A 22,225-nucleotide genomic window follows, 5' to 3' on the forward strand; every position below is an offset into this window, starting at 1 on the left:
AGTATTCTGGAGACAGCTTCTGCAGAACTGATTTCCTTGTCTTTATTTTAGCTAGGTTCATTCAAAGGGCAAAATATCTAAGCATTCAGCTTTTGACCCTACTAGCAAATATTTAATGTATGAATTAAACTGGACAGGGCTTTGCCAGAAGCTCTCTTCATGTTTTATTTCTGAAGCTATTTTTACCAACATTTAATCGCTTAAATGTAAGGAGATAAAGACATCTCTGACAAACTGTGTTTATTGAGCTAAATGCAATCAAGGAAAGCCCTTTTATTTTTTTATAATGGGTTCAGTGCGCTTTGCATCTCTGGCTTTATTCTGAACACAATGTTACAATCCAAGAGGATGATACAGTAGTTAATATTACCACTAAATAAATGCACAAGTGGATGGACACAGAAGGCAAATTGACAAAGAGATGGATAGAAGAACTGAAAACTGCCTTTAATAGGCTCCCATGAAAAAAAAACAGTGGTGTACAATGCACAATCTCCAGTTACTCTCTTGCCCTTTCCATGTCTATTTACAAGGGACCGTTCTGTAAAAACCATCAGCAAACAAACAACAGCCAGGCACCTGATTAAAGGTCAAGCCAGCACCAACAAAGCACAAATTAAAAGGCAACCCCCAAATTTTCACTCCCTCTCCCCAGCCGTACCAACAAGTAAGCGATAGAGACCAGTAGCCTTAAATATTCTGGATATTAACGGTGATCTTTGAGATGAGTAGCACGAGGAGGAAAGCAGCAAGGAGGAGAAGGTTTTAAGAACAAATAGCCCAAAGTTGGAAAGAGTAGCAGCAGAACGTGAGAATGACAAAATCAGGCCAGTGACAGGTGGAAAGGGCATTAGGAGAGAACATGATCAAGTAATTAGCAGGTGGAAGTGGCAGTTAAGGGTCAAAATCAATCTGCCAAGGGACAGCAGGGAGGGATTACCATTGCAACCAGCTCCTGACTGACCAGTGCAGAAGGAGGTCCACAGACTGCTGGGAAGAAATTGCTGCCAAACATTTGTCCCAGCTCTATTCTAGCTGCAACATCCTTCAGCCCAAAATTGCACTGCATGTTCAAAATTGCTGTTTCTGCTGCAATTGCTCCTTTCTGGTGGGAAAAGAGGACTTCCACTTTGTTCCCAATATGCAAAAGCTGAACATATCCAACAGAGAGACAGGCATTGCCCAAACTAATTCCAGTAAAGAAACTATTTCAATGCAAGTGTTCAAACATAATGGCCTTTTCACATCATTAACATCTTGGATCCTTATTTTTTTTGTTTGAACTTCTTTTTATGAGCACTTGTCATACAATGTGGAACAAGCAACACAATACACAGATCCTTAGACTCGTGGGAGATTTTTCTCCCCAGTGAGATGAGGGGAATTTGTACACTTTTCTGATTTCAACAACACAACTGAGTCTCTGTCCTTCTGAAAAATCCACCCTTTGATGTTCAGTTCCACTCTCAAGTGCTGGAGAAAGCGCTGCAGAACACATTTCTTGCCTTTATTTTAGTGAGGTTCATTCAGAGGTCAAATATCCAAGTATTCAGCTTCTGACCCTAGTTAATCTGACTAGCAGGAAAACTGTCTGTAGTGAAGTGACAGAATGGCAAGTGCAGAGACAAACTTCCCTACAGGACAGACTGTTGTCAAATTTCCATTTACCATCAGGGAAAGCATAGCTGTAGCAAGTGAAGCCCTCCACCATGGTCCAGTCACCCCTTGCTGCCCCTGCAGAGGTCAATAATAATGGTGATTTTTGTCATGGGATAGTGATCTGTAATTTAAGTGGGGGCATTCATCATTCAGAAGTCACAGTCAAACAAGCTGCCCAGTGATGACCTTAGGGCACTCTCAGTCACAAAACCAGACTCAAATAGTGAGCTGGGGATATAAATGCTCATGTTTAGAGACAAGTGTTTACATTCTCTCTCTCACTACTTCTATTGTTTAATAGATGGGTTGAGACCTCATATGATGCCCTTCAAGAGTCTATAAAAACCTACATGAGCTTCAGCAACCCAAAGTAAAAAAAGGACTCTATTAATTAGTCAACACTGATGATCTGCTCACATTCATCATAAACAGACCAAAAAAAAAAAGATGCGTCTCAGGCAAGACTCTTCAAGGAAGCTAGGATTTTTAATGGAGGAGCACTATAAGTCAGTAAGACACTCAGAATATTTCGTGGCCAGTGCAGCGTACATAGGACATCTTTTAATAGATCATCAGGCATCTTTATGACTGTCTGGTTACCATGCCCATCTAATTACCTACTGGAAAAATTCTATCCATCATCTACTGTCTACCTCCAATGCAAACAATATTACTGTCCGCTCCAGTTTCTCAGTCAGAGCAGACTGCCAGGAACAGTAGCAATAATGACATCCCCTTCTGTCCTCACAGGAACTGAACACAGAAATATAGCTGCTGGTATTCTTCTGCATGCTTTTGCCAGGTCCGTTGCCAGGCTCTAGCTGGAAGACAGACTGGAACCAGAGATGGCTTCATAAAGAAAAAGTAAAAAATGGAAAAGACCCACAACAACCAGATGTGCCCAATAATCAAGAAAGAAAACCCTTCCTCTCATGTGCTGTAAGAAACTTTCAGCATTTTGTGACAACCAGCTTTAGTAAAAATATATAATTCAGGATTTTGATCCTGCTCTGATTCTTATCCTTTGAGTCATCTATGCTTTGGTATCCGTAGCCTAACGAGATATGACATTACTTTCCCATGCCTTGGTGGTTTTGTGAGGTTTAACCCTTATTAACATTTGCAAAGGAGATTGGGACCATTGAATGTTAGGCTGAAGAGAATTTTCAAAGCTTTCTTACTTGAGAAAAAAAATGGGAAAAAAATATCCCAGCTAGGGGTAGAAGACTCTGTTCCCCATCTTGATGTGGCAGCATTCAGCTGTTTGCAACCAGTTTAACCCTGCTCTGTTAGGCTGTTCTCTGGCTCAGCTGGCTCTGAACAATCATGCTCTGCAATCACCTCTTTTCATACCCATTACAAAAGGTGAGCAATACTTATTGGTTCAAGCAGGGCCAAGGGCTGACATTAAGCAAATTTCAAGGGTTATTTGAAGTTAATTGAGTTTAATCATGTAATGATTTTATAATTAGTCATAGTTCCCACTCTAGCACTGAAAAAGTCACACTTAAGGATTATTTAAAAGAAAATTAAAACCAATTTAGAACAAGCGAAAGGAAGCCACATCCATGATTGGTGGGACTGGGTGAGGTGACCACAAGGTGCTGGCTAAATGCACTAACTGCTTCAGTGCGCTCAACCTCTGCCTTTAAGTGCAGCGAGCTGAAGTCCCAGCTGGGGATTTGCACTAAAGCTAAGGACAGCAGTAAGTTTCCAAATGTTAGTTATGATGACTTCGTGGTATTTCTCACTAGCAATGAGTTGGGTGGATCCTGCCCCAAGGGGAAAGAAACTTCAGAGTTTTTCCACCTCACTGGAGCCAGGTCCACCTAGCTGGTTCAAAGGCAGGCAAAGGCCAGGAGATCCGAACTTGTCAGTGGAAAATTATAACCCTCAGTTATATATGGGAAGGTAAATCCTGCAAAGATAGTTATTCTCAAAATTCAAGCTGGTGAATTTGAAATGTTATTTAAAAAAAAAAAAAAATCACGTGAAATTGGCATGTACAACAATAAATGAGTTGTAAACAATATTAACATCAATGAGTTCAGTGAAGTGCTGACAACAAAGCACCACCTATTATATCCTCAGCTCTGCAATGCATTCAGGACAAGTAGAACACAACACCTCAAAAAGGAATGCTGGATATGTGCTTAGGGATAAGGGGCTTACAGAACATACAACCATCTACCTGCTTAGAAATTAAAACCTCTGCTCCTCACTTTCTCTTAATCTCAAGGAGCCACATGACATTAAAGTACAGCATATAAATCACGTGGATCTGCTGTGGGTTAAAGCATGTGCAAGTTTCTCTTGAGAGTGAAGGCAACATGCAAACCAGCTCCGAATCTATGTATACCATGAAAATCCAGCCTCTGACACAAAGCCATTATACTCATAGGAAGATAAAAAAGATGCTTCCAGAGAATAATATCCTTGGGTATGGCTCCCACCAAAGCTGTTCCAAGGTGCTGAAATAAATGGCGGTACTGGACCCACCTACAGTTGAGATTTTGGGGGTTAAGGAATGTGTGGGCCCATGTCTCCCCTCCAACCTGTCTCTTTCCGCTGGTACCATTTTCCACCAACCAAAAAGAGACTCAGACTCAATTTATCTGTGCAAATGAACAGCCCCACGAGGATGCTGATTGGATCAGTGTCTGTTTGATGGCACAGGAAGCAATGTAAGGTTTCACACAGGTTCACACTCTTTGATGTGGCATGATAAGACATGCACCATGTGTCACAAGCATGGCAGCACTGCCATGTTCAGGGCAGGCCCCACAGTGTAGATGATTCATCCGGATTTAAGAAGTTAAGCATTTATAAGCACTTCAGTAAAGGCACTTATCAGCCTGCATAGAGACATAATTATTGATAAAGTCATACTTCTTCTCATCACCCACTGACAATTCTTCTATAATTGTCTTACTTATTTTCAACAAATTATAGAACTGATCTGTTCCCAACTACTTGGTGATAATGAACCACAGGAAGCAGGACTAGCTGGGACAGTTTTTTTTCTTTTGAATACTTAAATTGTGTGGAAAATTCAGCCAAGGAAAAATAATGAGACAAACAAAAATTCAGAGCAGAAGTAAAAGTGGAGTACAGTATTCTCCAACTCCAATACCTTCATAAGTTGAGTTTTCATTAAAAAAAAAAAAAAAAAGATTTTAAAGTGATATCATCCTATCTTTAATTGCAAATACACATTGCAAGCACACATATTCCGACTTGAAATGACTGGTTCTGCTTTTACTGAGCAAGAAATTATTTTAGTGACAACACTAGGACACGAGATATTCAGAGCAGCCCAGTAAATATTAGGCCTTCATCCTTTTCCACAAAGGAATGCCTTGGAGGCAAAGCTCTGCAGGACTTAAGCAGTTACAAAGCCTGACAATGCTAGTGCCTGCCCAGTACAGCACGACACATCACACTGCTGAGTGCTGCCTGATGCAAAACCTTTGGTCCTTTCTGAGAGCAAATCAAGAATGAGAGGAACAAGAGGTCTGTGAGTTAGACCTGTATTCAGCAGGGGCCATGACAGGACACACAGTGTGCCCCATGGATAACCATATCAGAGGCTCTCAGCTGGTGGCTAATTCTTTCAGAGGATGTCCACCTCCCAGGACAGTTCACCAGCTAATGCTTTAACTCCAAAAGGAGAGGTTTAAAATGATGAGCCTAACAAAGGCTTCCTTCCATTTGAAACACAATCATATCCACAGCATTCCTACCTTCTCCCTACAGCCATAAATAATATCAGTGTATTACTTAATGATATGACTTATTTATTATTTATTTAAATGATTTATGTAGAGCCTATAGCCTTAACAACTACAATGATAACGATTCAAAACCCAGAAGCAACATGAAAAGGAGATGCTTAAATAATTAAATGCCTCCCGCCTTTCCCGAAAGAGAGCTGAGGAGCAGTGTTTTTCTTTCTTTAGGTTTTCAGTTCTCCTACAAGTGAAAGGGCAGAGTGCCATTGGCTAAATGCTAGCTTAGCAAAGGAAAAACAATAAATCAGAATAACCAGTGTTACAGAAGCTCTTGTCTAGCATTTCCCATTCACGCATCTCACAGGAGGGTAAGTACCACAGGACCTATTTTACAGAAGGTGAAACTGAGGACATGGAGGTGATACAAACAATCCACAGTCACACAGAAGTTCGCTTGCAAAGTTGGGCATAAATCTCCTTCTCCTCCATCTGTTAGACCAGACCTCATCCGCTAAGCCATACTACTTTCCCATTTCCTCTTCTTGAGCTTTTTCTCTCAAGTCTTTTCTGAATCTACCACGTTTCTCCTTTATATCCATCTTTTTTCCAGCCCCTACCTTTAAGCATTCCTCCTTCCCAGCAGTCTTTTCCTCCAACCTCACCTCTCCTGATATTCACTTTTTACCCAATTTTTCCAAATAGGTTTTATTCTCTGCAACTAGATAAATACTTGGCAACTCACAGTGCAAGTGGATAATTGAGCACAGTTGTAAGTGGATTATCACTGAAATGACTGATTTTACACAGAGCAAAAAGCTCAAGGCAGCAACAGGGTGCTTTGCAATTTAAACACTGTAAAGAGAGTGAAAATATTTTCAGGTTTCATTTTAAAATTTTCTAAATGCACAGTGGAAACCAATTTCCAAAAGGCAAGGCATAAATACACACAGCAAACTCGAATCACCAAATGTTTGCCTACTTGTATTAAGGGGAACAGATGAATTATTAGAATCAGATTTTACACAATACAGCTGGAGTACTACAAATAACCTGAAATTTTTAAAGATGTTCCAGACTGTTCTTCAAACCAACAAAAAGACAGAGGTGCCTTGACATCAGTATTGACATGTAATGGAAAAAATACTGAACCAGACTGACAAGTTAAAAGTTAAAGTTAAAACCCTAAATACCTTAACTCAGGGATCTCAAAGTTTACACCTACATTGTGGAATATTCACTGGAATGGCTTTGAGAATTCATTCATGGTTTGGATTGGTAATTTGCAAACCCAACAGCTCTTTAATCGAGAGATCCTCTCTATTAGTTTAGTACAGAACTGGCTCATTAGCTAAAGAATGTTGAGTTCTTCATTGATTTAACTGAAAGTACAGATAGCCTACAGGTGTTGGAAAGATTTTGTTGGTTTTAACATACTCAAGACACTGGAGTCATTCGATAAAGCAGTTCAATATCCAACCCTACCAAAAAACTTTATGTGTGACCTTGGAAAAGTCATTTAGGTCTACTCATCTGCATTAGGAAGTAAATCCACCTACATAATGCAGAGACAGAGACAGGCACCAAAAGAATGGGGATGCAGACCACCTAAATAATACATAAAGATACTACTTTCTCCCACTCTTCATCTCCTCTATTGAATATTGTTTATTCGATGCTACATTATCTTTATGGCATAGATTTTTCTCTCACCTCCAATAGGATCCCAATTTCATATACAGTCTTGGAGTATTGCATTATTACAAATAAAAATACAAATTCCAAATTGTTATATTTATCTCATCACAGCTGCTTACGTTTAAAAGATGTAACTGTCACAGTGAACAGCTCACAAATAACCTGCAAACTAAGAAGGAAAAATAAATAAAATGTTTTGTTAAAAGTCGTTCAAGGAACGATTCAAATGCACAATCAACATAAGAAAACCACAGTCTGCTCAGTGACCCATTGAGAACACAAAGATATAGGAAGTTTGAATGAAAAAATACAAACTTAATCTGCCAAACTACTTTCTTTATTCTCAGAAAGAGCAAATAAAGAAAAGCATTTGTGAATAAGACTATTCAGTGCTGGAAGCAGGTACGTTAGATATGGTGGACTGCATAAGCAGACTCAGTCTGCTGGAGACAGGCAGTCGCAACAATTTCCAGTGTCAAAGAAAAATCTGGCACCTTGTTAAATATTAATAAGCTGTCAGGGTCAAAATGTTTAGGTCCTCCCAACTCAATCACTTTCATTTCTACTTCTCAGAAGCCATTCAATTGGAAATACCCCTTCCTGTCTTACCCCTCCTCATCCTGCCATCTCACCCAGAGCTATGTAAAATCAGACGAATATGGACAGTAGATGAGTTGATAGCCAAATGATGCTTTTGTCTCCTCTGCCTTTGTCAGTATGCGTTCTGTTAGTTTTAGTGAGGCACAGAAAACTTAAATACAAGAACGAGAACGATGCAAAGAGTTAGTTTAACAAATCTTTGCCACATTTTCTGCAGGTTAGTGCTATTGATTACTGACACCTAAGGGTCTGACACATAATCGATAGACCTCATGACCCACATATGTGACATGGCCTGTGGGGGCTTTAGAAACAAGAATGAACATGGCAGTTCCATCTGAAGCTTTTCATATAATATTTATTTATTTATTTATTTGCAGGCAAAGCTGCTTCTGCTCAAATTACTGTCATGGTGAAAACTGGTGTCAGAGGAGGATGCTCATTTCTTCTCCTGCTGAACACCTGAACACAAGAACAACAATTACTGTCAGTGAAACAAAAATCAAACTCTAAATCAGTAGTCTAGGAGCTAAAGCTCCCTTCCCTCACCAAATTAGTTATTCAGGATGAGAAGTAGTCATCTGAAGAACTACTTGAATAAGAAAAAGAGGCAGGAGGTGTCTCACCAGCTAACCTTCATGTTTATGCAAGGCACCAAAGTAGTGCAAATCAGCATGGAAAACATCAGACGATCAGAGGAGCTCTCTTCTGGTATACAGTCCTCTAAGACAGATGGTGAGAAGAGCTTTCTCTCTCACCAGTTTGCAGCCTTCTCTAAACATAAATCTTTATCTCTTCACTATCTTCACTGAATACAAACTGGTCACTCTGGATAATGTCTGGGTCTCAGGAGCTACTTCAGATGTGCTCATTTCCTTGACTGCAGCACTGATTTTGTTGGGATTTTACACTCCCAGAACTTTCCTTCTCTCAGGTGACTATCTTTAATGCCACCTGTGCAATCTTCAAATGAAGATATGAAATTCTCCATCAGATTTTCAGATATTACTAAAATTCTTCCTCCCATTTCTCCAGTTCACTCTATCAGTTGCCTGGTTTGTTTCTAGTTTGTTGGGGGTTTTTTGCTTTGTTTTGATTTCACTGCCTGAGCCACAGTTGCTACAAATCACCAGTTATTACATTGCCAATGCAATATTTTAAGGCTCATACATACCAGCTCATACATAAAAGCCATACGCAGGCTCCTTATAACAGCACCTAAAATAAATGCTGACTTTTAACTTCATGAGCAGAAGAAACAAGTGAGAGCACTTATTACGCAGTTACTGAATCCTGGCTAGAGACAAAGAAAAGTTCACTACTTCTTCACATGGTTTGAATATGGCTCTGGGCATCTTCACCCCCATAAACCAACACCGAGGCTGAAGGTGTAAGTCTTAGACTAGCCAAATGTTATTGGAGTGCTCTACTGCACAAGGGACAGATACTTCACTGCTTTGGATAATTCACAGCATTAAGCAAATTATGTCCTGCTACTACTATACACCCTTCACGATCATAGCAAGTTAATTATCTTTTGGATGAGCAAATTCATGCCAGAATAGCCTAGATTTCTTCATAAGCAATGGCTTTCATACAGTACCTGCCTTTTTACAGCAAGCAATATATTAGCAATGCTTTCAAATCAGGCCCCATGAACCACTTGGTGGGGCTGTCTGAGGCCACAAAAAGCATCCTGCTGATTTCATCCCTGGGGACTTTTTGCCTCACTTCTGTCACATAGACACTTTTCTGGCATGTTTTGAAGGAAAATATGTTTCTGACCCAAAGCTACGTGCACTTTCAGTGTTCCTTCCAAATCACAAGGAAAAACACTTCTGGAACCAGAGACTTCCCACTGATTGCAAGTATTCAGGACAGAGGCTTAAATCTCAGAGAAATCCTTTTGTATATTAACTGCCCTCTAGAGCACCTAATCTTGAGATATCAGTCAGCAAAAGTCAATTGAGATGCTGCTGACAGGTCATCCCACAGTCCTGTTCGCTGTGCCAGCTTCTGTGTCATGCTGGAAAGATTTCAGTTCTTATGAACTCTTTGTCAACATGAGCAAAGTTCCTATTAGGCCAGTGAAGTGTGCATTCCATAATGCATGTACCATGAGGCACTGTGTGTTGAAAAAGGTCAAAGGTAGCTTAAGACAGAGGAGAAAGTAAGGGGGGGATGACCCACACCCACCTAGTGATCTTAAAGCCCCTACAGTTCTACAGTGGTTCACTACAGCTCTCACTTCTCACAACAGGAAAGCTTTCGAGATGCTCAACTACACCAAGTAAACCTTGGCAACTCAACACTTTCCACTCAGATTCCCTCCTGAACATCTAACTCCAGCACTATTCTGCCTCCCCTCAGTAAAGCACACGGATTCCTGATGTCGACTGCTTCGCATCAGTGTTGCGCTCCACCCCATAACTGATCTTATTTAAGCAGAGGTGGAATGTAGCATTCAGCACTGTTGGTCTGTGAATTGGTCAGAATCCTTCAGGAAGAAGACCACATATTTTACCCACACACATTTCACACAAGCCAACCACCTAATTCTTCTTCTCTAGTTTTCAATTTTTGCAAGACACTGTTATTTTATGGAGAGCTGAAAAATACCCATAACTAAGACAGAGGCAAATAATAATACCCATTCAGTGCACCACTAGAAACCCTATGAAGACTTTTTCTTTCCACAAGAAAGACCCAGCAATATCCTGCATGAGAGGTAGCCTGCTGCTATCATTTCAAACATACAATCTTTTTTTTTCATCCTTCCTGCTGCAGAAAATTCTTCATCACCTCCCTGTAAACACTATTTCTGTTTTACTCTGCTGTGCCGCTTGGGGAAACACACTGCTGGGTGCAGGATCTTCCTGGTACCTATTTTACGCCTCCAGGAGTTTTCCAGCAGCCAGCAATAATATAAAAGATCACCAAGGACTGTGATGTGACCAATTACAGCAGACAGCAGTTATTTATAGAAAAGTCAGCAGCTGTGAAGCTTTAACACCAGCCAGTGCACCCCTCTGCTTCCCATCACCTAGTATGTGTGCCAGCATCCTGCAACATCCTGAATAGCAAGGATTTTTAAAGCAATTACCTTGCTACCTGACAAAACTGTGCAGATGCATGGCATATGCCCACAGGACAATAAAGGCATAGCACTTTACATGCATAGGATCCTAGAGATGCCACTACGTATTTAATTTTCATAAATTGTTGACCCCAGATGCCACTTTCATTCTGAAATCCTTGTCCACCTACTCAGCAGCACAGCACATTAGGGCTCAGCGCTGTCAATGTGCATAAGACCCTGTAACGCACACCGTCCTGATTCCTAGCTGTTTGCAAAATGTCTCTTATTCCCTCCACACCCTGCTATAAGGTCTGTCCAAATACTAAAGTACAAAGGAGGATGTGCTAGCTAGGTTTCTTTCTGGATTTCCCTTATCATGATATAAACCAAAGTAGTTGATGCAGCTTTCATTCTGTTGATGCAGTCAGAGATGGAAAAATCACCAACAAAGCCAGAAAAATCACAGCAACCAAGTGGGCAAAGCGACTTACTGGGTACATACCCTGCCTCAACGAATCCCTGCTATAAGACAGACGATGATGATAGTCCCTAACATGTAAATGTCTGTTCTCTGAGCTGACAAAGGATAAGGGAAGTTTGGGTAGTCAAGTACCTGACATGAGTAACTGTAGAAATACGGATCCAAGATGTAATTTTTAATTATTTTTCTCTGTGAATTTTCCATACACGTTAAGTGCAAAACTGCGCATGGAAACTGAGGGAAAAAGTTCACGGCCTCTTCCTAAAGTGAGCATTTTACAGCTGAGCACAGAGCAGAATGAAATGCAATACTGCCACCTACTGCCTAGACTCGATAACATCTCCTCTCCATCTGTCGCATCCAGCTGAAAATGAGATCAATGTTTCAGGACAGGGAATCTTTTAATCATAACAAAAATGTGATCTTGACTGATCCAAGGTCACATTACATTAATACAGTCTTCACAGCTTTTTTAATAATATAATTAACAATTTCTGCCATACCATTAAGAGAATTAGAGACCAAAAAGCTTAAGGGGTATTGACCTATTCAGTTTCAGTTTCTAAAATAACCTCGAAGTAACACGGACTTTTTTTTCCCACTACCACCACCACCTTTAAGCTCCCAGATACATAATTCTTAGATGTGTTTTTTAATTGTGTTCATGGATATTATAATTTTAGTAAAGATGTGGATCAGTCAGTAGAGGGAATCTCCATTCTGGTTAGCTGCTTTTATCTTGTGAACCAATAGGTCAGGTTAGAACAGCTTATGTTACAGAAGGAAGAAAAACACCACCACTAATTAGCAAGCTTGATACCACAGTTTGATGCAGAAAGAGACTTACCTCCACAATGACGCTACAATTCACTACCAACCCATTCTCTAAGCCAACATTCTCATTCTCTTAACCTGTCATCTCCCTAAAGTGCATCTGTGCCTCTGCAAATGATTTGGAAGCTTCAAGGAAATTAAATAAAGCCTACAGTATACACTGGCTAACTTTTGCTCACAGCAAGTTTGCTCTTCAGCACCCAAAGTCACAAATTCAAATGGTATTCTTCAACAAGTGGTACTGTTAATTGGTTACTAAGTTTAGTGTGAGCATCCTTGGGTTCAAACTACTCCTTAGTGGCAGTGCAGTGTGGGATGATGGCTCCCATGAATAATCCACCACCAGAATGCAGTGAGGTTCAAACTACTCAGAGTATGTGGCTAGAAAGCCTGGTCTGATGCACACTGATACGGTTATACAAGGAAACAGCCTCAAAAAGCTGCAACATAAAGTCTCACTCTTAATGAGCTCCACGAAGACTTTAGTCCAAATGGCATTATACCACGTGCCCTTATATCAGCTGAAATCTCTTCTGAGTACAGGTTTTGGTTTTTTTTCTTCTAATGCATCATACACAAAAATTTACAGTCCATATCTACTTTTAAAGAAAGAGAATCCTGGGTAAGTTGTTTTGAGTCAATTGCAGTTACTGGCAGCGTTTTGTGATGAAAAATAGACTCATCTGAAGCTCCACACACTCCTGGGCAGGATACAAAAGAAGAAAAGCAGAACTGCGCATGTGCATGAAAAACTGCAGATGAAACTAAGGGACCATGCAAAATCTATAACAACAATAAAGAACACAGCTCAGCTCATGTCATCACCATATGAGCTTATTGTCCTGGGCAAGGGTTCAACAATGGATTTGGCAAAGATGATTCCTTCTGATCAGCATTACATCAATCCACAGCTACAAATATACCGAATAATCTAGCATCAAAGCTGTCATGGTTGTATTACTCTGCACTTCTGGGTTCTGAGCAGCAGAATACTGCCTGCCTCCTGGATTTTTAACAACAGTGACTTTTTCACTTGGCTAAGACAGGCAAGAATGTTTGTCCTGACCTTGCTAAGTTGAGGTGAATTATCACAGTATGTCTTACCTCCCCTTCAGATCCCATCGCTGAAATGGCAGGGGACAGGGAATCACCTCTGTCCTTGTAATTACGCTGCATCAAAGAGACTGGTTGATCTGAGAGAATGTCACTGCAAGGCTGTGACCAGGAAAAAATAAAAACACAGAAGCAAAAATCAGGCACTTCTTACTGCTTGTAACTGATGTCAGCTCAGTCTTTGGTAGAAACTAGCCTTCCCGTTCCTCTTTAGACTTCACTCTAAGCTAAGGCCTGTAAGTGAGAAGCTAGGCAAGGACAGAGCACAGCATGGTACAACCATCCGTTGGAAGCCAAAGGCTCTCTGAAGCTCTCAGCCTCAGATACCTCAGTGACTAAAAAGACACAAGGTTCCTTCCTCCACCCCCAGCATGGCAGAGAAACATGCTTTGCAATCTGTTTGACAACTCACAAGGATACTACCTATCGAAGTTCTAATGTCTTTGATGCCTTAACTGTTCAGGCAGGACATGCTAAATATCATCTCACAGAAACTTCTGATGTCTACAGGGAGCAAGACCCCTTCTCGACCTTCTCTTGCTATTTTGCTGGTTTTGTTCTGTGCTTCTCAGAGGTGTTCCACTCCAGATGTACAAAAGAGGTCAAACTAGCAGAGGTGGCTTGTGCCAAAGGCTTTGGCTTCTGCCAAGAGACACTTGAAAAGAAAGAAATTTGTGCTAGTGACATAGAGCAAAGAGGGACAATATGTCTTTTACTGCAATTGATTTACCCACCAACCTTCTACGCAAACAAGGATAAAAGCAGCATTTCAGACCGCATTACAGCAGATGGGTTCTGCATGCAGCACGAGAGAAATAGCTTTAAAAAAAATACTGAGCCAGCCTGAAGATCTGGAGAGGGTGGGAGAATCAGAAGGTGTTTTTATATTGTGCAGCTTGAAGATGTCATTTACCTAAAACGTATCTTCGTTAAGATAGTTATCAAAAAGGGACATGCCAAGCAGCAAGCAACTTAAAAATTAATCAGTTGAAGTAATCCTTTTAGGAGTTGTTTTTCTCTCCTCCTTGCACAAATCTAGGACAGGTTTACCGGTTCTAGGTAGGAAGACAAAAGGTATGTTGCACATCTGTATCTCCTAAAACCAGCATGGAACTAAGGCCATTAAGCCAGGTTCACTCTGTTTACCAGAGAGCACAAATAGCTCCCAAAGTGTTTCTCCACTCACGGTCACTGACCTTTAACATTCCACAGTGCAGAAAGGCTGAGCTATTAATTACCAATCAAATACTGTTGAATGAATACCAACATCCCCAAATGTACTCATGATGGTGAATGCAACCTCTGATCTCCTCCATGAGAATTAAAAAAAGAAGTTCAACTTCATCTAAGTGTCAAGTGGCTGGGAGAAAAGAATCTGATCAGATGGGGGTTATTGATCTTCCAAAAACGAAGTCTCCATTTTAAATTAAAACCAAAAAGACTGCTTCATAACACCACCACCACGACCAAAGTAAATAAACAAATAAATAAGTAAAATCCTTCAGGGCACAAAAATTCAAGGCAAATAGAGAAGATTAAACAGAGACTTTATCATAAAAAAAAATAGCAAGAAGAAACAAATTGAAAAGCAGGCTAATTACAAACTTCTAATTTTGTCTTCTGTGTACCTAAAATTTTATTGCATACTTATCTATGGCAAGAATACATAAAGAAAGGCCTAAGTTAGTGCTAAACAAATAGCTATATCTGGGTATATATCTATATATCTCTATATATTCTTTGTTTATGCAGTTGACTGATAAGTTTGACAAAACAGAAATTCTGTGTGGACATGTTAATTCCATCTTTTTCTGCAACAGCCTTGATATGCTAATGGTAAAAAGGACAGAGTTAATATTAATGAATAGACTTAATGAAGTTTAGATTGTTCTGCTCACTCACTCCTTCTTCACCTATGGGACACAAAAAAGTGATTTGAACAAACCAAAATGATTGCAATTTAAAAATTAACAAAGAAGAAATAAAATTAAACATCTTCTTTCTTAATATGCTCTTCTCTCCTTTGGAAGTGTCACAGAAAACAGTAGGAAAAGAAGAAACTTAGCCTATAGGGCAAGAAGAGAACATCTTTACTTTTCTAACGCTGAGAACATTCTCAGCATAACATGTGGCAGGTGTTCTTGCATGCAAAAAGAAAAATAGCAAAGAAAGTACTTAGTAGTACTCTGAAGGAACGTGTATATTAGAAATAGAAGGGTCAAAAACAGAAAATGAGATACCTAAATTATCTATGAAACAACAGAAACAGAATTATCCAGTACTGATCACTGGATCAATAACATGGCACAGTCCTATCCAAGCTTCCTGATGAGACATGACCATGAATGGACACAAACTGGGTGTAACTTGCATTTGCTGCTTCTCTGTGACTTCATTTTGGCATCACAACTATTTGAAAATCATTACCTCTGGGCCTATTCTGGATAATCTCCATTGATACAATGAGATTGAGTGGCAAACACAAAACGAGCATTACTGCATCTTAATCTTACTTTCTCTTAGCAAGTAATCTTTCCCTGGAGAAGTCCAGCCAACCAGCGATGTGTTCAAATCTTGGGCACTGTCTCCAACACCTAAGGCACAACGTTAAGCTATCTAACAGTGCCATCTCGTGGCAACATTAAGACGATGCTAGATCAACTCAACACTCCAGTACTAGGTGCAGCCATTGTGCCTATTAAAGACAAAAAACTGAAACAAATACCTCTTCATTTCACTGCATCATGTAAGTTTTACAGTGTTCACCATTCGGAATGCCATAATGACTTACAGCCACGTCTCAGCAGTCGGGAAATGCTAGCCTGTAACAGTCAGAGTGAGTGTAACTGGAAATGGGTCTCTGATGATGTTAAAGCTTCTAAAAGGAATTTTAAAGAAAAAAAAAATCTCTCTGAAAGGATAAGAATGACTCAAGGTCTGGAAAATCTGCCTCACAGAAACAGATTCAAACATCTCAGGGCTGATTGCTGATGCCATGTCTAGATCACAAAGTATCTATCATCCCCTCATGGAAGGAGTCCTGATAGTAACAGAGCCATAGCTCAGCATTAAACAGAAGAGAAAAATCCACCATGGGTGACCTAAACCAAATGAATTCAGACTGGACCATCGAGTGCACATGTAAACAAAATCAAACTTGAGAAAAACTCGATGAGGAACATGGCGGATTTCCTGTTTCCCAACAGCTGAGAAACAAAACAGTCAAATCAAAATCATCTTTCTATAAAATGGGCTATGTTTCAACCAAAACAATCATTTTTGGTACAGCAACCATGCATGAAACTGTCTGGCTTACAATATGTAAAACATCAAGATTGATGAACATAATGAAATTTCTAGCCTTAAAATCCATGCAGCCTTTGGATTTGGGGTTGTTTTGTTTTTTTTATTTGGTTGGTTGATTTTTGTTTTTGTTTTTTTGAGAGATATTCATATCTTGATTTACTTAGCACTCACTCACTGTTAACAGCTAATACTCTATCACTGCTAACACTAATACTCATGTTTAACATCTCACTTTTAGGCCAGACACATTTATGTCCATAAGAACATCAGGTGCTGCCATCCCTCTCATACACACACATTTACCTTCTTGTCTCCTAAGCAAAAATGCCATCATGTCAAGACACAATTATGAGAGTGTACATTCAGAAAAAAATTAAATAATATAATAAAATAATAATTGAAATATAATATTTTGAAAATCTAAGTGTAATAATTGAAATACTCATTCAAAACTCTGCCAACTTTGACAGTACTTTGAAATCATTCTACCCTTGAATAAACTGATTTCTTTTTGATAAAAGAATTTTCACTGGGAGAAAAAGATATTTGTGCTTTCTGTTTTTCATTCTCTTAAGATGGTGAAGATATTACATCTGTTTTTGCTTCAGATCCTCTTAGGTCTTCGGACTGTCAAGATCCAAGCTTCTAAATGAATCAGATACATTAAAGCACAAATATCAACAAAAGTTGATAAACAAATAAACATTCAGACTAATTGTTCCATAAGCCCACATTTCTGAAAGAATGAAGAGCAAGCCTGTACTCTCCTCCAGCCTGTAGACCATCAATCTGAAGATGAAATTAGTCCTAACTGTATTCTCTTATTCTCTTTGAGACAGAAGAGCCATAGGAAAAGAGCCTCCCTGACAATACTGGATTTGTTTCTGGAAAGAAATAGCTACCTCTTCTTCTTCCAAGACATCCATTTAAGAATTCAGGCTGCTAAATCTATTCAGGTTCCTCAAGACACTAGTGCTGCTCTCCACTGGGCTCATCTCTTTGCAGAGAATTCCTCACAAGACTAAAGACCTGATCCTTAAGAATTCACTTTCAATTATTAATACCATATTCAAGCATTAGAAATTTTTCACTAAAAAGAATTTAATACAGAATCAGTTCTCAGCAAACAAGATCTCTTCATCGAGCCATGACCCAAGTAATCTGGTGAAATATGTTACACCTCTATGTTAATTAAATTAAAAAAAAAAAAAAGATCCTACCTGAAATAAAACATGCAATATATAATCTACACAAAGTGCTATACTCTAAAATCACTCACAGAATGATCACAGTGTCTGAATTTAAAGGCAACTTAAGGCCTACAACTCACCTTCTTCTGTGTACTGAACTTTTCCTGCATTAATGGAGTTTGCATAACCTCCTGTCCACCACAGGGTTTAAGGCAGATTTTTCTGCTGGAAAAGCTCAAATGAAAGCAATTGAAACATCAATTGTTCACTTTGAAAGGAAGGTTACAGCTGTCATTCTGATACCAATGTGTGTTGCGGTATCTCTCTTCCATAATGCAGGATGTGGTTTCCATAGAAATATCTTCCTACATCAGTATCTGCGAGCCCTCCAATTATTCCCTTTTGGTCATCTCATGCAATCCATTAAAATCTTTCCTGAGCAGGGAAATAACTGAGCTCAATCACTTGGTAAGAAAAAAAAAACGAAAAGACAATCACTAAAGAAAAGCTTTATTAAAACAAAACATAAGACAGAGAACATGTCCCTTGCAAAAAAAAATTACATCTTACCTAAAAAAATCTATCTGGTGCTACAAATTATGCACATTCGATTACATTTTTTTTTTTTTTTAAGCTAGACTGAGATTTTGCTGCATTTTTAGAGTGCAGTTATGGTATAATCCTGAATCATTTGATGGCCTTGTCTCCAACAACATCCCGAGGATCTGCTCCTCTTCTGGATCCTTTGCATTGGTGATTATTGCCTCCACTTTGTTCTATGTCCTGCCGCTCAGGACTCTGTGAGTTCAGAGTCCGTACTGCTTGCTGTCATCTTCTTTGTTTATTTATTTATTTTCCTGTGGCACCTCCTGCTTCTTTCTCAACATCAAGAATGTATTCCATGCCCTGAAATCAGAACCAAGAACATCAGATTATACAGAAACAACATAAGCACTGACTTGCCTGTGTCACTGAAGGTCCCCATAAACATGCAAAGTCAAGAAACTTTGCTGCATTGTTTACAAAGAACAGCTCCTTTCCTGCTGCTCTGCCTACATTTCCAGAAGTGTCAGCATTAAGAAAATTGGAAGTTCATGAAGCCTTTATCTGACTGGGTGGGCTCTAGAGCCATGACCACAACACATAATGTGAGAGTGTACACCACAGGGGTCAGCACTGCTGTGGTTCCCCCAGGAGATTCATGTCTGAAGAAAACAAACTGATTTAATTCTTGCGCAGCAATCAAAACATGTTGCGGAAACAATCCTTACAGCTCTTTGTTTTGCTTCCAGTTCCTCAATCCTTTTTCTTTATTAAGTGAAAAAGCCTCACTGTGATTTTTGTGTCAGATATATATTCCTGTAATTAGGCTGAGGCTCCACTGAAACCTGTTGGCCTGTCTGGAGCTTTTATCCTGCAAAAAGCTAAGAACGCTCAGTTCTGCAGCTCAGTAGTGGCATAAAGACATCCTCACACTGTAAGGAGCTTGGCCTCCTCACTCTAAAGGTGTCACGCTCAAGCCACTGTACAGGCGCAGGAAAACACACGAGTTGAGTTTGGAAAGCCATTGCAGGTGCAAACCTTAGAATGCGCTGTATACCAGCTTGGTTACAGTTTGTTTACCTCAGTAAGGATCAAAACAAAAACAGTAATGAGAAACAGCCTTCATTATTTATATTATCACAAACTGCACTGATTAGCTATATAAACCAACGGGCCAGAAGTAAAACAACACCCGCTACTATTAGTGATGGTATTTCTCATACTTAATTCACTAAAAAGGGAAAAGGCCACCAATGACAAAGCAACTCAAAATGGCAAATTTATCACTGCATTTCATTCACCTGGTTTGCATCTGATTGTCTGGGTTTATTAGTTTGAGCATTCTTCACACAAGAGATCTATTTACCCTCTGGAGAAATGAGAATAATTCTGCCCCAGAAACAGTTACAAGTGAAAAAATCTCAGCAGAGATTCACACAAATTTTCACTTCAAAAATGCATAAGAAAAAATTGTTTGGATGCTACCCCTCTTACCTTGCTTTTGTTAATTAAACAAACCAGGGCAGATGATGACAGTACCTCAAAAGACAATTTAATCTGTTTGATCAAGAAACAGCTATCTGTTCTCTAACAGCTTCCTGACTAGCACTTAAATATTTAAAGCTCCACACTTGAAAGAGTTCCCAGGCCAATCATGTAGCTCTACCACAGAGGTACCTTTTGTAGATGTTATCTGAATACTTCTTCAGTTTCTGCATAAGAATTTATATCTGATTAAGGTCGGTAAGTTGTTCAAAATATGTTTTTGTCTATATATGTCTTTTGGTAGCTTCTATCATCCTCACAGATTAAAATATCACATTGAACTATTTGAAGGGAGTCTGTAAGCCCATTTTTTCAATGTTTCAGAAGAATCTTAGTGATTAATGATGAGGCAAAACTTGCAAAGAACAGCCAAGTGGCACTAAGCAGATCTAATTTTGATTATTACTTGAAGAGAAAAAGAGAAAGACCAGACAATACTGAACTGTAGAAAGTTTATTACCAAGACCAGGTGAATGTAGCTGCTCTGCTAGAAGGGAGCATTTAAACCTTAAGAATCTTATTTTTAGCTCCTTACGGTGAACAACTGTGCTAGAAACCAAATGACCCTGGGTCTTTCTTAGCCTGAAAGTTCTGCTGAATTAATAATCTATTCATTCTAAAGCCCAGAAAATCCATAACCTTCCTCCTTTTCAGAAAGTACTCTGAACAACTCAGAGAAAAGATTATAACCAACCATCTGAAATACGTGAAATTAATGCTTCAAGTGTCCATTTCTGGCATTAGCTTCACACTTACAAGTTTTATGCGTATTCATAAACTATTTTAGAACAGCTGAAGTCTCTATCTTGCAGATTCTGCAACTGGGACTCAAACAATCATGTTAAATGATTTCTGTTTCTCCAGTCGGCCACAGAAGAAAAATGTCACTACGTTCCTATTACTGGGGGTATTTGCTTTGTAAGTAAATCTCTCCATTTTTCAAACAATTAAAATTAACTCAATATGAATGATTGCAGCTGTTGGTGATGACATGCTAAGCAGATTGATTTTTATAGATATATGTATACATCAGTATTTTATGCATCTATGCACAGTATCATGGGGCTGCAGTTTATCTGTATTGCCACTAGATGCAGCCACACAACCTTGCAAAATTAAAAACTCTAACCTCAAGGTTGCAGAAACATTTTTGGAATACCTAGAATTGTAAAACTCTCACAACAGCTTTAACAGTGTTCATTCCCAAGCCTTGGAAAACACAACGTAATGCAAACGATTCTTTTCTTTTTTTTACATAATTTTGTTCCAAAACATCAGAAGGCATCACCAACATTGACAGGAATCTGAGAAATCACAGCAGAATAAAATGGGTCTATTTTTGTGACTGTTGCCACAGATCCCGATTGGAGCTGACAATGTTGATTTAGATTGTGTTTTTCTTTCTACACAACAGAACAAATAGGAATGAAGCACCATGTTCCCAAGTCGTTATATATTTGACTGAATGTGTCCACGTGCAACAACAGGTAAGAGCACAACTCCGGCGGTTTCCATACTATGCTACATCACGCTTCTCTTTTTAGGCCCTATACCACAGCTCTAGAAATAAAACTTTCTCCTTGCATTTCTGGCAAGCAGCACGATGGATCCTTCTAAAAAGCACGTTTCCTGCGCTCAGAGAATGTTTCTGCTTTTCTACTACCTGCTATCAAACAGCATGAAGCCCTGGAAAATTCTCATGATTTCCAGAGCTACGTAGGCCTCACACTGCCTGTAGGACAAAGCACAACCAGACACATCCTCCTCAAATTTTACTGGGTATTATCTATTCTGTGCTCTCAATTGGTAATCTCATGGGTAAGCAACTTGCACATTACAAATACACAAATAGATTCTCTAGGTAAACAGAAATAATACCTCTATTATAAACTGTTTTAAAATACTGTTTTTATAGAGGGGTGATTTTCCACTGAAGACTGAAAAAGTAAAGCCTGTTCAGCACATTCAGTGTAAAGAAAAGTGCTGCCTGGTGAGCTGTGCACCAGAATGGAGAACACAATTTAAAAAGCAGATTTTTATTATGTATTTAAGTACTAAGTTCAGTGGCTTCTGCTCTCTTTCTCTATGAACAACACACCACAGTTCACAATCTATTTGTCTATTTGTCTATAGACCCACTCCCTTCCCTACTGCCCCCACCTCCCTATCCTGCCATTTCTGGTTTATAGTTTCCCTTTTCTTTCTTTTTGTAGACAGAAAAGCATAGTTTCTATCCCCAAGGCAGATGCCAGGCCTCACATGTATTTCTAAATGACAGCCACCGTGGTGGAATTATATTTACCTGTGTTTCAAGTTGTTTCTCTTTGTTTATTTTTGTTGAAGATGGCAAAAAGAAGAATGAAAAAAGAAATTACGCTCTCCTCTAGCATCTGCTTTCTTTTTGATGATCTGATCATAGTTCTCTTCAATTGCCATTAATAAACTGAAC

The 22,225-nt window shown here is 39.3% G+C and overlaps 1 protein-coding gene and 1 long non-coding RNA gene across 2 annotated transcripts in view; both read right to left on the reverse strand.

The window, feature by feature from the left end:
* The window catches only part of LOC122182730, a 93,628-nt gene extending 80,362 nt beyond the window's left edge, over positions 1–13,266 (reverse strand). Inside the window, exon 1 of the long non-coding RNA XR_006179958.1 lies at positions 13,184–13,266. This is a non-coding gene — a long non-coding RNA (uncharacterized LOC122182730). The remainder of the gene's footprint in view (positions 1–13,183) is intronic.
* A 4,935-nt stretch (positions 13,267–18,201) lies between these two features.
* The window catches only part of LOC122182482 (protein FAM169B-like), a 34,887-nt gene continuing 30,863 nt past the window's right edge, over positions 18,202–22,225 (reverse strand). Inside the window, exon 8 of the mRNA XM_042875803.1 lies at positions 18,202–18,594. Within this exon, the coding sequence (XP_042731737.1) occupies positions 18,575–18,594 (20 nt within the window). The 3' untranslated portion in view covers positions 18,202–18,574. The remainder of the gene's footprint in view (positions 18,595–22,225) is intronic.

The sequence above is a fragment of the Lagopus leucura genome, unplaced genomic scaffold (genome assembly GCF_019238085.1).
Source record: "Lagopus leucura isolate 7727_CA_CO unplaced genomic scaffold, USGS_WTPT01 Super-Scaffold_100015, whole genome shotgun sequence".
Lineage (NCBI taxonomy): Eukaryota > Metazoa > Chordata > Aves > Galliformes > Phasianidae > Lagopus > Lagopus leucura.